This window comes from Siniperca chuatsi, linkage group LG19, assembly GCF_020085105.1.
Source record: "Siniperca chuatsi isolate FFG_IHB_CAS linkage group LG19, ASM2008510v1, whole genome shotgun sequence".
In the NCBI taxonomy this organism is placed as follows: Eukaryota; Metazoa; Chordata; class Actinopteri; order Centrarchiformes; family Sinipercidae; genus Siniperca; species Siniperca chuatsi.
Window position 1 is genome coordinate 179,317 of NC_058060.1, and position 14,105 is coordinate 193,421.

Consider the following 14,105-nt stretch of genomic DNA (forward strand, 5'->3'; position numbering starts at 1 on the left):
TAGCTACATACTGTGCTACTCACAACAAATACTTTCTAATTCAGTGGGCTGTGTACATCACTTCTCACAAATGTACCTGTAAAGACAAACAAAATGTTCAGAGAGTTAAGGCATAAATACCAACAACTAACATTATGTGACAGAGCTGACCTGAGGAAAGCCGCAGTGGGATCCTCATAACATGGTGGTGTAAAAGTCACCCAAAATTCAACACGACATCAACTTAACGTTCCCAATTCCCAGTATTTAGCTGTTATAGTAAAAAGTATGGGCACTGGTATATGTAATAACTGTCCTCTTATTCCAAAAGTTAAAAGCATGGGAAGTACATATAATAAAGACATGGCATTCTATTGGTTGGGGGGATTTTGACAGGGTTATTGCAACAAAACAAAAAAATCAGAGAGCAGAGGAGAAATCTGAGAGCAGACGCTAAAGCTGGAGCGCAGGAAATCTGTGCAAGCAACAAATTATCTGAGTGCAAGCACACAGTTTGAGCAGAAGCAGAGCAAATCTAAGTGCAAGCAGGGGCTATTTGAGTCAAATTAAAAGAACACGCTCATGAATAAAGATAGGAAAATAATCCCATACCCTGTATGTGTGTACCTCACTCAGTGACTTGATTCGCAGGCCACTATACCAGTGCCGTAAAGGCTAGAAAAACTGCATCGGTTAAAATAGAAATGCTCCTTCAAAATGTAAGAATTCTCAACAATTCTGCTTTATTCTCTACAGCAGACGGGGGAAAAGAGAAAGTGTGGCAGCAGCATGACAGAGGCTGGATCTGAAACCAAAAGTGCCTTTGAATGCTCATTTGTTGCTGTTCTTACTTATTTTTATTATTTCAGAGTTTAGTAAATGCCCCAAAAAATCAGTTCAAGGGGCAAAAAATAGGCTACCTTCTAAAAGTTTGAGATCTTCGGGCAAGGGTCTCTTGTCTGTTCCTGAGTCCAGGATGAAAACTAAGGTGGACAGAGCTTTTGCTATCAGGGCCCCAAGGCTCTGGAACAACTTGCCCGAAGAAATTAGGTTGTCTGAGTCAGTGTCTTCGTTTAAGTCTCTTCTAAAAACACATTTTTATTTGAAAGCATATCCTGATTTTACCTGAACTGGCTGTTTATTTTATTGCTTTTGTGTATTTCATGTATTTTATTTCTTTATACTTCATCATTCACTGTGATATTTTATTTCTCTTGTTGTGAAGCACTTTGTACTTTGTTTTGATAAATGCTCTATAAATAAAGTTTTATTATTATTATTAAAAGCAGAGGGCCAAGAACAGAGCCCTGAGGTACTCCATATTTCACAGAAAAGTTTGATGTAGTATTATTATAGGATACTCACTGTGTTCTTTCAGATAGGTAAGACTTTAACCACACAAGAGACAGGCCAGCGACGGCAAATAGATTTTCCAGTCGGTTCCATTGTATGTCCCAAAAATGGCCAGCGATCTTTAAAAGGTTTAGTTGGTAGGGGGTCGAGAAGGCAGGTGGTTGGTTTAGAAGTTAAAACCAGTTTAGACAATGTTTCGACAGAGACAGTCTCAAAATGTGTAAGAACTGGGAATCAATATATGAATATTGCTGATTTTACAGAGGTAGCTGGAGATAATTTTGTATTTGATCTCATCTATTTTTCTGCAGAAAAAATCCAAAAAATCATGAGCCATAAACAGCGAGCTGCTAACAGATGGCTGTTTTTGAGTAAGTGTGTCAAAGAGACATCTAGAATTGTGTTTACTGATTAAATGAGAGAAATAGGCCACTTTGACAGCAGCCAGAGTATGCTTGTAATTTAAAACACACTTGTGCCATGAGAGAAGGAAAACTACCAGTTTTGATTTATGCCATTTAAGTTCCAATCAACTGTAAGCCTGCTTAAAAGCATGTGTTTCTTTGGTAAACCTCTTTGACCATCTTGTTTTGGAAGAGGTGCAACTGAATCCAGGAGGCTAGAGAGGGCTCAGTTTAGTTCACTGGTACAATTTTCAACAAGTCCTGTCGCTGCAGTGAAAGGAGCCTGGACCACAGGCAGTCGCTCACCAATTGCAGGTAAAGTTGATAGACCGATGTGGCAAGGTGAATACATTAGTACCAACATTACAAGGACAGGCTAGTGTCGCTTCAAATTTATAAGAAAGTGGTCAGACATCATGGATATGATAGGATAGATCGTCAGACCTCTATCCCACGTGATAGAATCAAGTCAGAAATCAGACTCAGAATCAAAAATACTTTATTGATCCCCGAGGGGAAACTCTTTCGTTACAGGTGCTCACTATCACGTCAATGCACACTTGAGAATAGGAGAAATAGAAATACTAAGCAAATCAAAATATTGTTTTACCACTGGAATGAGTAGGTTCATACACAAACTGAGGATTCATTTACTTTCTGTTAGTACCTGATATCGTCTTGATACTTTTGATTTTACTCAGAGGTTACCATGATGGTTCACCAGGGAATATACTTTCCACACATTTTCCCTGGTGTATCTTTCCCAAGAACCCATCCTTGACCAAGCATCATGCCATTTTACACAAAAGTTGTTGTTTTTTTTACACAAAGTATCGATAGTTTAATAGCATAAGATTTTGATCTGTCATTCAAAAACATATGTGCTTTATGATTCTAAAGTAAGTAATAAATACAATAGAGGTTAAAAACAAAACAAAAAGAACAACATGAAACATAAAACTAAACAAAGCCAGGGCCAAACAGGTGGGTCAGACTAATTTTAAAGGTGACCACAGTGTCCAGTCCAGTGAGTTTCAGTTGAGGAGAAGGAATCAAGGCTTTCCTGCACCTTAGGGACTAGGCCAAGGGAGCGTGGATAAGGACCTCTGTTTTATCAGCATTAAGCTGTCCAAAATTATCAGCCATTGTCTCCAATTTTTATTAGTATTTAGGCATTCTTGTAAACTAGACATTTGTGTCATGTTTTGAGGGTTAAAATAGATGTATAATTAAACATCATCTGCATAGCCGTGATACTGTATACCTTTAAAATTATTATCTGCTCAAATGGGAGTCACATACAAAGCGAATGAAAACACAAGTTTGTTGTATATTTAAAGGAAGTTTTACATTCAGTGTTAAATATCCACTGTCTCTCCCTCTCAGTCAAGATTTTAATTCTAGATTTACTAAGTAGAATGTGAGGGTGCATTCAGATGGTCAGTCTCTTGAGAGGAGCAAATTAGCATCTATTGATATTCAGCAGCTCCTCCAGTAGCTCTCCAGGCTGTGGGGGTGGTTTTGGTGGTCAGGGGGTGGTAGATAATGGATGCAGAGGCGAGAAGATGCTCCTCCTCTGAGCTTCATAACCCAGAGTCACACTGCTCCAGTCAGTCTGTGTGACACTGCTGAGACTGAGGTAGGAACACACTTTGATTGTCATCATTTATTCATCATGGCTGCTTGGTTTTTGTCTTAGTTAGTTTTTATTCCTCTTTTAGCTGGAGCTTTCTATGCATTTGTTTTTCCTAGCTTGTCTTTTATTTATTTGCAGCCAAATTCTTCACCATTTTAGTTTCTTTTTAGTTCTTGTTGTCCATGTGGACAACAAAACTCTTGCACTGCTTACTTGACAAAATGTTAAAACACGTGTGTGATTATATTTGGACAAGTTAAAAGTTTAAAGATTTAAAAGGTATAAAAGAATAAAAGGTGATGATGAAAGTCTTAGAGACAAATTACTGCTGTTTGAATGTGGTGATTTGATCAAAGCTTGTTTTGATGTAGTTTTGTCTAAAAGTGAAGCAGATGTGTCAGTCAGGCAGTCACACACACACACACACACACACACACATAGCCCTGAAGTGCTTTATCCTTTGTAAGTGTCATAAAGACCGCTAATGAATAATGGATTGTGAATGTATGTGTGTGCGTGTGTGTTATGTGATCTGTGTGGAAAGCCCAGAGGGCCTCAGAGATGACGACTGGCTGTATGAGGTCGACCCTGGAGCCTGAACATCGACTGATGACACAGGAGAGCAAAAACTGTAAGCACAGAGCGTTGCCCATTTTTTTTCAAATAATAATACTAATAATAATATTCAATTCAATTTTATTTATATAGCGCCAATTCATAACAAAAATTATCTCATTGCACTTTTCCTATAGAGCAGGTCTAGACCGTACTCTTTATAATAGAAACCTTGGACAGAACCAGACTCAATGGTGGGCGGCCATCCGCCACTGCCGTGTTAGGTTTTGAGAGATAGAGAGAGGTTTTGAGAAAGAAAGAGAGAGGGGGTTGGGGGAGAGGGGGGTAGAAATACCTGCTGAAAGCGACAGAAGAGAGGAGAGAGATGAGAAAGTACAAATTGAGTGTACTATGGGTGAGAGAGAAGATGTCGAGTTAGTAACATGCAGTAATGGGATAAAAATGCATGCAGACGGAGAGGGAGAGAAGGAGAGAGGAAAGAGGTGCATCATGGGAAGTCTCCCGGCAGTCTAGGCCTATAGCAGCATAACTAAGGGATGGTTCAGGACTCACCCAAGTCAGGGTGCGAAGCTTTATCAGAGAGACGAAAGTCTTCTTCTTTTCCTTTCGGCTGTTCCCTTTCAGGGGTCGCCACAGCGAATCATGTGCCTCCATCTAACCCTGTCCTCTGCATCCTCTTCACTCACACTAATTAACTTCATGTCCTCTCTCACTACATCCATAAATCTCCTCTTTGGTCTTCCTCTAGACCTCCTGCCTGGCAGCTCCAACCTCAGCATCCTTCTACCAATATATTCACAGTCTCTCCTCTGAACATGTCCAAACCACCTCAGTCTGGCCTCTCTGACTTTATCTCCGAAACATCTAACACGAGTTGTCCCTCTGATGTACTCATTCATGATCCTGTCCATCCTCGTCACTCCCAAAGAGAACCTCAACATCTTAAGCTCTGCTACCTCCAGCTCTGCCTCTTGTCTTTTCTTCAGTGCCACTGTCTCTAAGCTGTACAACATCGCTGGTCTCACCACCTGGTCTTGAACACCTTTCCTTTCATTCTTGCTGATACTCTTTTATCACACAACACACCTGACACTTTTCTCCACCCGTTCCAACCTGCTTGCACTCGCCTCTTCACCTCTTTTCCACAGTCTCCATTGCGCTGAACCGTAGACCCTAAGTACTTAAAGTCCTGCACCTTCTTCACCTCTACTCCCTGTAACCTCACCGTTCCACCTGGGTCCCTCTCATTGACGCACATGTATTCTGTCTTACAGCGGCTAAGCTTCATTCCTCTGTTTTCCAGAGCAGACCTCCATCTCTCTAGATTTTCCTCCACCTGCTCCCTGCTCTCACTACAAATCACAATGTCATCCGCAAACATCATAGTCCATGGAGATTCCTGTCTAACCTCATCTGTCAGCCTGTCCATTACCAGAGCAAACAAGAAGGGGCTCAGAGCCGATCCTTGATGCAGACCCACCTCCACCTTGAACTCCTCTGTCACACCTACAGCACACCTCACCACGGTCTTACAGCTCTTATACATGTCCTGCACCACTCTAACATACTTCTCTGCCACTCCAGACTTCCTCATACAATACCACAGCTCCTCTCTCGGCACCCTGTCATACGCTTTCTCTAAATCTACGAAAACACAATGCAACTCCCTATGACCTTCTCTGTACTTCTCCATCAGCATCCTCAAAGCAAATACTGCATCTGTTGTACTCTTTCGAGGCACGAAACCATATTGCTGCTCACAAATGCTCACCTCTGCCCTTAGCCTAGCTTCCACTACTCTTTCCCACAAATTCATTGTATGGCTCATCAGCTTTATTCCTCTGTAGTTGCCACAGCTCTGCACATCTCCCTTGTTCTTAAAAATTGGCACCAGTACACTTCTCCTCCATTCCTCGGGCATCCTCTCACTCTCCAAGATCTTGTTAAACAAACTAGTCAGAAACTCTACTGCCACCTCTCCTAGACACTTCCATACCTCCACAGGTATGTCATCAGGACCAACTGCCTTTCCACTCTTCATCCTCTTCAACATCCTCCTCACTTCACTCTTGCTAATCTTTGCTACTTCCTGCTCCACACCAGTCACCTCTTCTACTCTTCATTCCCTGTCATTTTCCTCATCTCTTTGTCTGGCCAGTCTGTACAAATCCACCTCTCCCTCTTTAGTGTCCAACCTAGCAGACAAGTCCTCATATGCTCTTTGTTTGGCCTTTGCCACCTCTACCTTCACCTTACGCTGCATCTCCCTGTACTCCTGTCTACTCTCTTCAGTCCTCTCAGTGCCCCACTTCTTCTTAGCTAACCTCTTTTTCTGTATACACTCCTGAACTTCCTCTTTCCACCACCAAGTCTCCTTGTCCACTTTCCTCTTTCCAGATGACACACCGAGTACCCTCCTACCTGTCTCCTTGATCACAGTAGCTGTAGCTGGTCCAGTCATCTGGGAGCACTTCCTGACCACCCAGAGTCTGTCTCAGCTCCTCCCTGAAAACTACACAACATTCTTCCTTTTTCAACTTCCGCCACTTCGTCCTCTGCTCTGCCTTTGTCCTCTTCATCTTCCTCATCACCAGAGTCATTTTACACACTACCATCCTGTGTTGTCTGGCTACCCTCTCCCCTACCACTACTTTACAGTCACTGGTCTCTTTCAGATTACAACGTCTACACAAGATGTAGTCCACCTGAGTGCTTCTACCTCCGCTCTTATATGTCACCCTATGTTCCTGCCTCTTCTGGAAGAAAGTGTTCACTACAGCCATTTCCATCCTCTTCACAAAGTCTACCACCATCTGTCCTTCTGCGTTCCTGTCCTGAAGACCAAACCTGCCCATCACATTCTCATCACCTCTGTTCCCTTCACCTACATGCCCATTGAAATCTGCACCAATCACCACTCTCTCACCTCTGGGGATGCTCTGCATCACTTCATCTAACTCACTCCAGAATTTCTCCTTCTCTTCTAACTCACATCCTACCTGTGGGGCATAACCACTCACAACATTGAACATCACCCCTTCAATTTCCAGCTTCAGACTCATCAACCTGTCTGATACTCTTTTCAACATTCCTCACAAACTGCTCTTTCAGGATAACTCCTACTCCGTTTCCCTTCCTATCTGACCCATGGTAAAACAACTTGAACCCTGCTCCTAAGCTTCTAGCCTTGCTACCTTTCCACCTGGTCTCCTGGACACACAGTATGTCCACCTTCCTTCTCTGCATCATGTCAATCAACTCTCTAGCCTTCCCTGTCATAGTCCCAACATTCAAAGTCCCTACTGTCAGTCCTACATTCTTAGCTTTCCTCTTCTCTCTCTGCCTACGAACACACCTTCCTCCTCTCCTTCTTCGTCTTTGACCAACAGTAGTCCAATTTCCACCGGTACCCTGTAGGTCAACAGCACCGGTGGCGGTCGTTGTTAACCCGGGCCCCGACTGATCCAGTATGGAAGTAATTTTCACGATTCGCATTTTTAATTTGGCATGTGTTTTATGTCGGATGCCCTTCCTGACACAACCCTCTGCATTTATCCAGACTTGGGACTGGCACAAGAAGACACTGGCTTGTGCCCCCTTGTGGTTGCATTTATCAGAGACGAAAGTCTTAAGCCTAAATGTGGAGATGGTGTCTGCCTCACAAACCCAAACTAGGATCTGATTCCACAGGAGAGGAGCTTGATAACTGAAGGCTCTGGCTCCCATTCTACATTTGGAGACTCTAGGAAACACAAGTAACCCTGCATTCAGGGAGCACAGTGTTCTAGTCAGGTAATATGGTATTATGAACTCTTTAAGATACGAAGGTGCCAGGCCATTAAGAGCTTTGTAGGTGAGGAGAAGGATTTTAATTTCTAGTCTGGATTTTACAGGGAGCCAGTGCAGAGATGCTAATATTGGAGAAATATGATCTCTTTTCCTAGTTCTTGTCAGTACACGTGGTGCAGCATTCTGGATCAACTGGAGAGTCTTAAAGGACTTATTCGGGCAGCCTGATAATAAGGAATTGCAATAGTCCAGCCTAGAAGTAACAAATGCATGCACTAGTTTTTCGGCATCATTGTGAGACAGGATGTGCCTGATTCTTGCAATGTTATGTAGGTGAAAGAAGGCAGCCCTTGAAGTTTGTTTCATGTTAACGGATAAATCCTGATCAAAGATAACTCAGAGGTTTCTTACGGTGCTGCTGGAGACATCTAGAGCTACTATACCTTTAGATAACGTGTCTCAGAGGTGTTTGGTGCCAAGTACACTAACTTCAGTTTTGTCAGAGTTTAACATCAGAAAATTGATTGGAGGTCATCCACGTTTTTATGTCCTTAAGGCATGTTTGAAGTTTAGCTTAGTTTCATCTGGCTTGATCGATTGATATAATTGGGTATATAGATATTGGTAATAGTTATAATAATATACAATGGTTCTGACACCAATAAATTCTCAGTGTTTTAGAATAAGAAATGAAAATTGAAGCTGGAAGCAGCGATGAACAGGCCCTCGCACCTAACCGCACGTTGGGGTGTGCTGCATTTGCGGCGATATTGACGAGGCTGAATGACGAACCTCTGAATTTTCATGCATTTTGAATACTGCACGAAGGAGTTAAATGTCACTTCCTGTGTCCACTACATGGTGCTAGACAACAACAACAAAACCCCCTAATTATACGTCATGTACCCGTATATCAAGTGTGGACCACACTCTGAAAAATTCACATGAATCAAATGATGATTGTCACACAAGCCTACTTGTTGCTTCTAGGTGGCACAATGACTATGACTCCTTAGTGGCATGTAGATGTCCTCAGACTGGGACTCTTATCAAACATGTGAAATTTGGGGATTTGACAATGTACATTCAAGTTACAACTTTCTGTGTCACGGCGAAACATCGTCTTTCGACGACGCGCCACGGACAAGCCCTCCAACCAAAACTCACAGTTGCCACAAATTTCATCGTGAAGGTCTTTAGATTGCACTGCAAAAGTCAGTCGGATTAATTAATTAGTTTGTTAGTACTGAGCCTTTAAATGGCAAAAAAAGTGCACATTCAATTCAAAATGGCTGACTTCCTTTTGGGTTTAGGGTATGGCTCCAAGAGGCTTTTTTGCATGTTTTGGGGTGATACATGTACCTCCCAAATTTCGTACGTGTATGTGAAACGTAGGCCAGTGGCTGCTTTTGAAAAGATTTGTAGGGGGCACTATGGAGCCATTTTGCCACGCCCATGCGCAAGACCCGCAAGATACGTAATTTTTCGCCCCTTCTGAGTGTGTGCAATATTTTCTGCGATTTCGAGCACCTTTAGCCTCTCAAAAATGCGATTCATTTGGAATGGGTGAGAATAATAATTATTCCTTGCATGCCAATAGGGACCTCGCAGTGTTTGCTGCTCGGGCCCTAATAACAATCCTTACTAAGAAATTGCAGCACTGCCAATAGAGGCTGCAATTTTCATTACAACCCACATTATAAAGGTTTAGGATGGAACTCTGCACACTACTGAGCGACAGAACTGTTATTCTTACAGGCTAAATAGTTGTAAGAATCTGAGCTTGTCCTGAGTATGACATTAGTAAAAGGGTGGATTTTTCAAATACAAAAACAACTATCTGTATGGCTAGATACAGTAGAATAAGTGAGTGATATATATATATATATATATATATATATATATATATATATATATATATATATATATATATATATATATATATATCTGGATGAGCCAGATGCCAGCTTAGAAAATCAGACAACATTAGCTGTTCTAGTCAGGGCTATTCCATTGGCAGAAATCTTCAGAAAGAACACCTTTAACTATTTGCACCATGTTTCTTCCACTGCTGTGAATGTGTAACCAAAAACAGAGCTGTTCTTTTCTTTTGTCTGGCTCTTCTATGGAGACGGGTATGGAGAAGTTGGTTGACAATGTAAAAATTTGTCTGGCTGTGTGACAGACCAGCAGGCGCTGGAGAGCCTGGTGGACAGGAAGTCAGAGATGAAGGATGATAAAGAAGAGGTGGCGAAGGAGGCACTCTGTGCAGAAAATCAGGAGGAAGACCAGCTGAAGAAACCTCGCAGAAAAGACACACCCGCCCTCAACTCTCCTCCACATATACCAGGTCAGCGCACACATGCACACACACTCACACTCACACACACACAATATATAAGGCTTAACCATGATTTTCTTAATTGATGAATTGGAACTTAAGCATATAAATGTTTATGTTGTAAGGCCGTTAAAATCAATGCACTGTGTACATCTAAGAATGCTAAGTTTATTTTGAATTGTAGAGATAATATTTTTGTGATGCCTTTCGGAGCTTTGTGTCTACAGTATTACATATAATAATATACAGTAGGTTTGTCATTACCTTCTAAAATAACCCATAGGAGCGTTTTCTGATCTCACACTACTAACAGGACAATACTTTTCTTTGCCACTCTGCCAAACCACATATGACCATTACAAAAATGATTTATTTGAGTATTATTTGATATGCCACCACAACAGTTAAGCTTTAGTTTGGTTTAGGCACAACAGGTTCTTTATGTGAGTTAGGGAAAGAGCATGGCTGGGGTTAAAATAAGTACTTTGTTTAGCCAGCTACGAAAAGTTCTGTAATGTTAACAAAGTGGTTGGTTAAGATTTGAGTATTTTCAGAAATAATCAGAATCAGAAATACTTAATTAATCCCGAGAAGAAACTCTTGCTACAGCAGCTCACTATCACGTCAGTGCACACATGAATAGAAGTACTAGGCAAAAAAATATAATACACTATAATACAGGTCAGAAAATAAATTAAGTACCAAGTGGGTATAAGTGTAAAATATAATAAGTGTGAAGTATAAAATGGGTTTACCGGTTGATGGTAAAAATATGGTATAAAGTACTAGTGCATGGACTGCCAAGTTAAGTGTAGCTTATTTATAATGAGATGAGGATATTGCACAGCAGTAATAGAGGTATGAATAAATATCAATATCAATAAATAGGGAATTCAAGTATATTGCCCAGGAGTATTAACACAGGGTATTGCACAATTATGTCAAGTATTGCATAGATGCAATGATCAATGTCCAGTTTAATGACTTAGGGTCATACAGACTGACACTTAGAGGGAGGAGTTTGATGGCCACAGGCAGGAATGACTTCCTGTGGTGCTCTGTGGTGCTTTATGGGGGGATGAGTCTTCCGCTGAAGGTACTCCTTTGTTTGACCAGCACGTCATGGAATGGTTGGGAGACACTGTCCAAGATGGCATGTAGTTTGGCCAGCATCCTTCTCTCTGACACCACTGCCAGAGAGTCCAGCTCCACCCCCACAATGTCACTGGCCTTACGGATCAGTTTGTTGAGTCTGTTAGCGTCCGCTACCCTCAGCCTGCTGCCCCAGCATGCAACAGCATACAGGATAGCACTGGCCACCACAGACTCATAAAACATCTTCACCATTGTTCGGCAGATGTTGAAGGACCTCAGCCTCCTCAGGAATTAGAGGCGGCTCTGGCCCTTCCTGTAAACAGCTTGAGTGTTCTTAGCCCAGTCCAGTTATTGTCCATGTGTACTCCCAGGTATTTGTAGTCCTCAACAATGTCCACACTGACCCCCTGGATGGAAACCGGGGTCACTGGTGCCTTGGCCCTTCGTAGGTCTAGAACCAGCTCAGCTCAGCTTAGATTTTGTCGCATTGAGCTGCAGATGGTTCTACTCATACCATGAGACAAAGTTCTCCACCACAGCCCTGTACTCAGACTCATCACCACTGCTGATACATCCCACCACCTGGGTGATCTTGGGTGTAGTAATGGGAAAGTAATCATAAATCAGGGTTCACCTACTAGCTTTTTGTGGGGCTTTCGACCACAGCTTATGTTTGTCATCAGCAAATGACAGTGGTTCAGTTGTCATCATGTGACAAACAACATATGACTTTTACCCAGGAGACTGGGGTTCGTGTCCCCTGTGAAACCAAAAGTTAACATTGAGATATTTAAAGTTTTAAGTTTCGTTAGGCTACAAGTGACATAAGTCACTACCCACTATTTAACTACCTAACTTTGAAGGCATCTCCTACAATGCTGAGGGGCACTGACAAAACATTGGCATTTGACACCCTGGGAATGTGAATGGGTTGCGATGACAGGTGGTGGCAGATGAGGTCAGAACTCTGTTGTCAGATATGAATGTCCCTCCTTCTCGGGCCGTCCACTGACTCCTGGCCGATGACCTTAGAACTCTTCTCAGTGGACGCTGTGAGTGGTTTGGTGGTCACAGACAGCTGATGTAGTGTTCCCCACAGCTGTCACATGTGATGTCATGATGATGTCATATCATTGTACCCACCAAGGTAATTGCTGAGATCTGGGAAGACAGCGACATCACTTCAACGAAGTCCAACAGGTCAAGAAACAGGAGTATTCAGAGGATCAGACAGGTTGGGAACAAACCAACAGTTTGTCCACATCATCTAAACCACTTTATTTAGAGGTCAAACTGAAAGTGAGTGCATCCTAAATGTATCTAATAATCAGGAAAACTGTGAGCGGACAACTACAGTAAGTAGAGTAGGTCACAGCTGAAGCAGGAAGTGGCTTTGTGAACTGATTGTTTACAACAGACAGCTTGGGCAATAATTTTACCGTTCACCTGTTTTCTTTTTCAAATAAGTTGAACTAACCAGGGGATTCGTCTCCAACTTGTCTGATTGTTTGACTGCTCCTGTTTTTGACCTGTCACACTTCGTTTTAATGATGATGCCACATTCCTAGATCCCAGCTATTTACTTTGTGAGTTGGTGTTATTATAACTGTTAGAACCGATGGCCAGATCTAAGAAAATAAAATTCAAGTTGCATAAAATTGTAGTTTTATGTTGACCTTCTCTATCTCCTGCTGCATTGACCTCCAAAACAGGAAGCCTCTCCAACTAAACATCACAGTGAACTGGTTTCTTGGTTTAAAGCTGACAACCGTGTTTTCCTTCTCTTTAGGAGTGAGACTGCTAAAGGCGGAGAAGCAGATGGTCCACTCAGAGGATGAGGAAAAGGATGTGAAAGATTAAAGCCTCTCTTTAACTTTTATTTTGTTGTCAATAAATGTTTTTATGTCCACACTCTCATTAAATGTTGACCAAACATTTCTCTTTCACCATGTCTCTGCTGCTCTTCCCCCCCTCACTGTGATTGAACAAAGAAAGAAAACAGATTTAATGTTTTTGACAGCAACAGGTACTTTAGTTCACTGGCGGCCACACACACACATTTCCTTGGTCACACTGAATTGACAATTAGCTGTATAAATGCTGACGTGTAGACTTCTTTGAGTGTGAATGAGTACATCTTTAAGGCATTGTATTGTACATTGTATTGTACAGGACATACCCCAAAAGTTTTAAAGTTTAAGTTTTAAACAAAGGGCCCCATTCAGTGTTCGGTATGAAAGTAGTCCATTCTACTCATTGACATGACAGCAATAATAATCTATGCCACATTCAACAGTCAAAAATAAGTCTCTCCAAAATGGTTATTATGAAAGGTATTTTTATGGTGGAGAAAAGTATCAAGGAGGGATTTAAGGCTGTATAGAAGGTCTCCTGCTAGTAATTTATGGTTACTGCACTTCAATGTGTTCAAGCCCTGAATAAGTGCAGAGGAATGAATCAGAATCAGAAATACTTTATTGATGCCCGAGGGGAAACTTTAGTTATAAATGCAGACAGATTAACCGAAGTTCCTGCTTTCACTACATTAAACATAATTTTTTTTATGGCCATTTAAACGCATCTACTGGCTGCAAAGGGTTTACTTAAATTAGTTTATTTGTGTTTTAAGCATTATGCTGTCATTGCCGCATATCTGCTCCAAGTATTCAGTTTGCTCTTATAGACAAAATCATCAGATTGGCAGCACATTGACGTGCCAGAAACAGATGTGGTTCTGAGACATCTATTCCCAGGGCAACGTCTAAGAATTAGTTTTGTTCCAGTTAACTTCCTTTGCGCTGCCTCAATTGAATGAACCTCCCACCTGTGCACCGTGTGCTCTGCACAGGCAAAACGAATTTCAACGTCGGAAATACCAAACTGTCAGAACACTGCTTGCACTGGTTGTTGCACTACCACAGGAATAGGGCCT

The 14,105-nt window shown here is 41.8% G+C and overlaps 1 protein-coding gene across 2 annotated transcripts; it reads left to right on the forward strand.

Annotated features, from left to right (window-relative positions):
- The first annotated feature begins 2,259 nt into the window (after positions 1 to 2,259).
- ppp1r17 (protein phosphatase 1 regulatory subunit 17) lies at positions 2,260 to 13,119 on the forward strand. Of its 2 annotated transcripts, none has more exons than XM_044176740.1 (4): positions 2,260 to 3,375; positions 3,922 to 4,003; positions 9,923 to 10,087; positions 12,963 to 13,119. In XM_044176740.1, the coding sequence occupies exons 1-4, from the start codon at positions 3,286 to 3,288 to the stop codon at positions 13,031 to 13,033; spliced, it is 408 nt and encodes a 135-aa protein (XP_044032675.1). In that variant the 5' UTR covers positions 2,260 to 3,285; the 3' UTR covers positions 13,034 to 13,119. The 2 variants fall into 2 exon arrangements, with proteins under 2 accessions (XP_044032675.1, XP_044032676.1); XM_044176741.1 differs by having other exon boundaries at positions 3,305 to 3,375; positions 3,917 to 4,003.
- Positions 13,120 to 14,105: the final 986 nt, after the last annotated feature.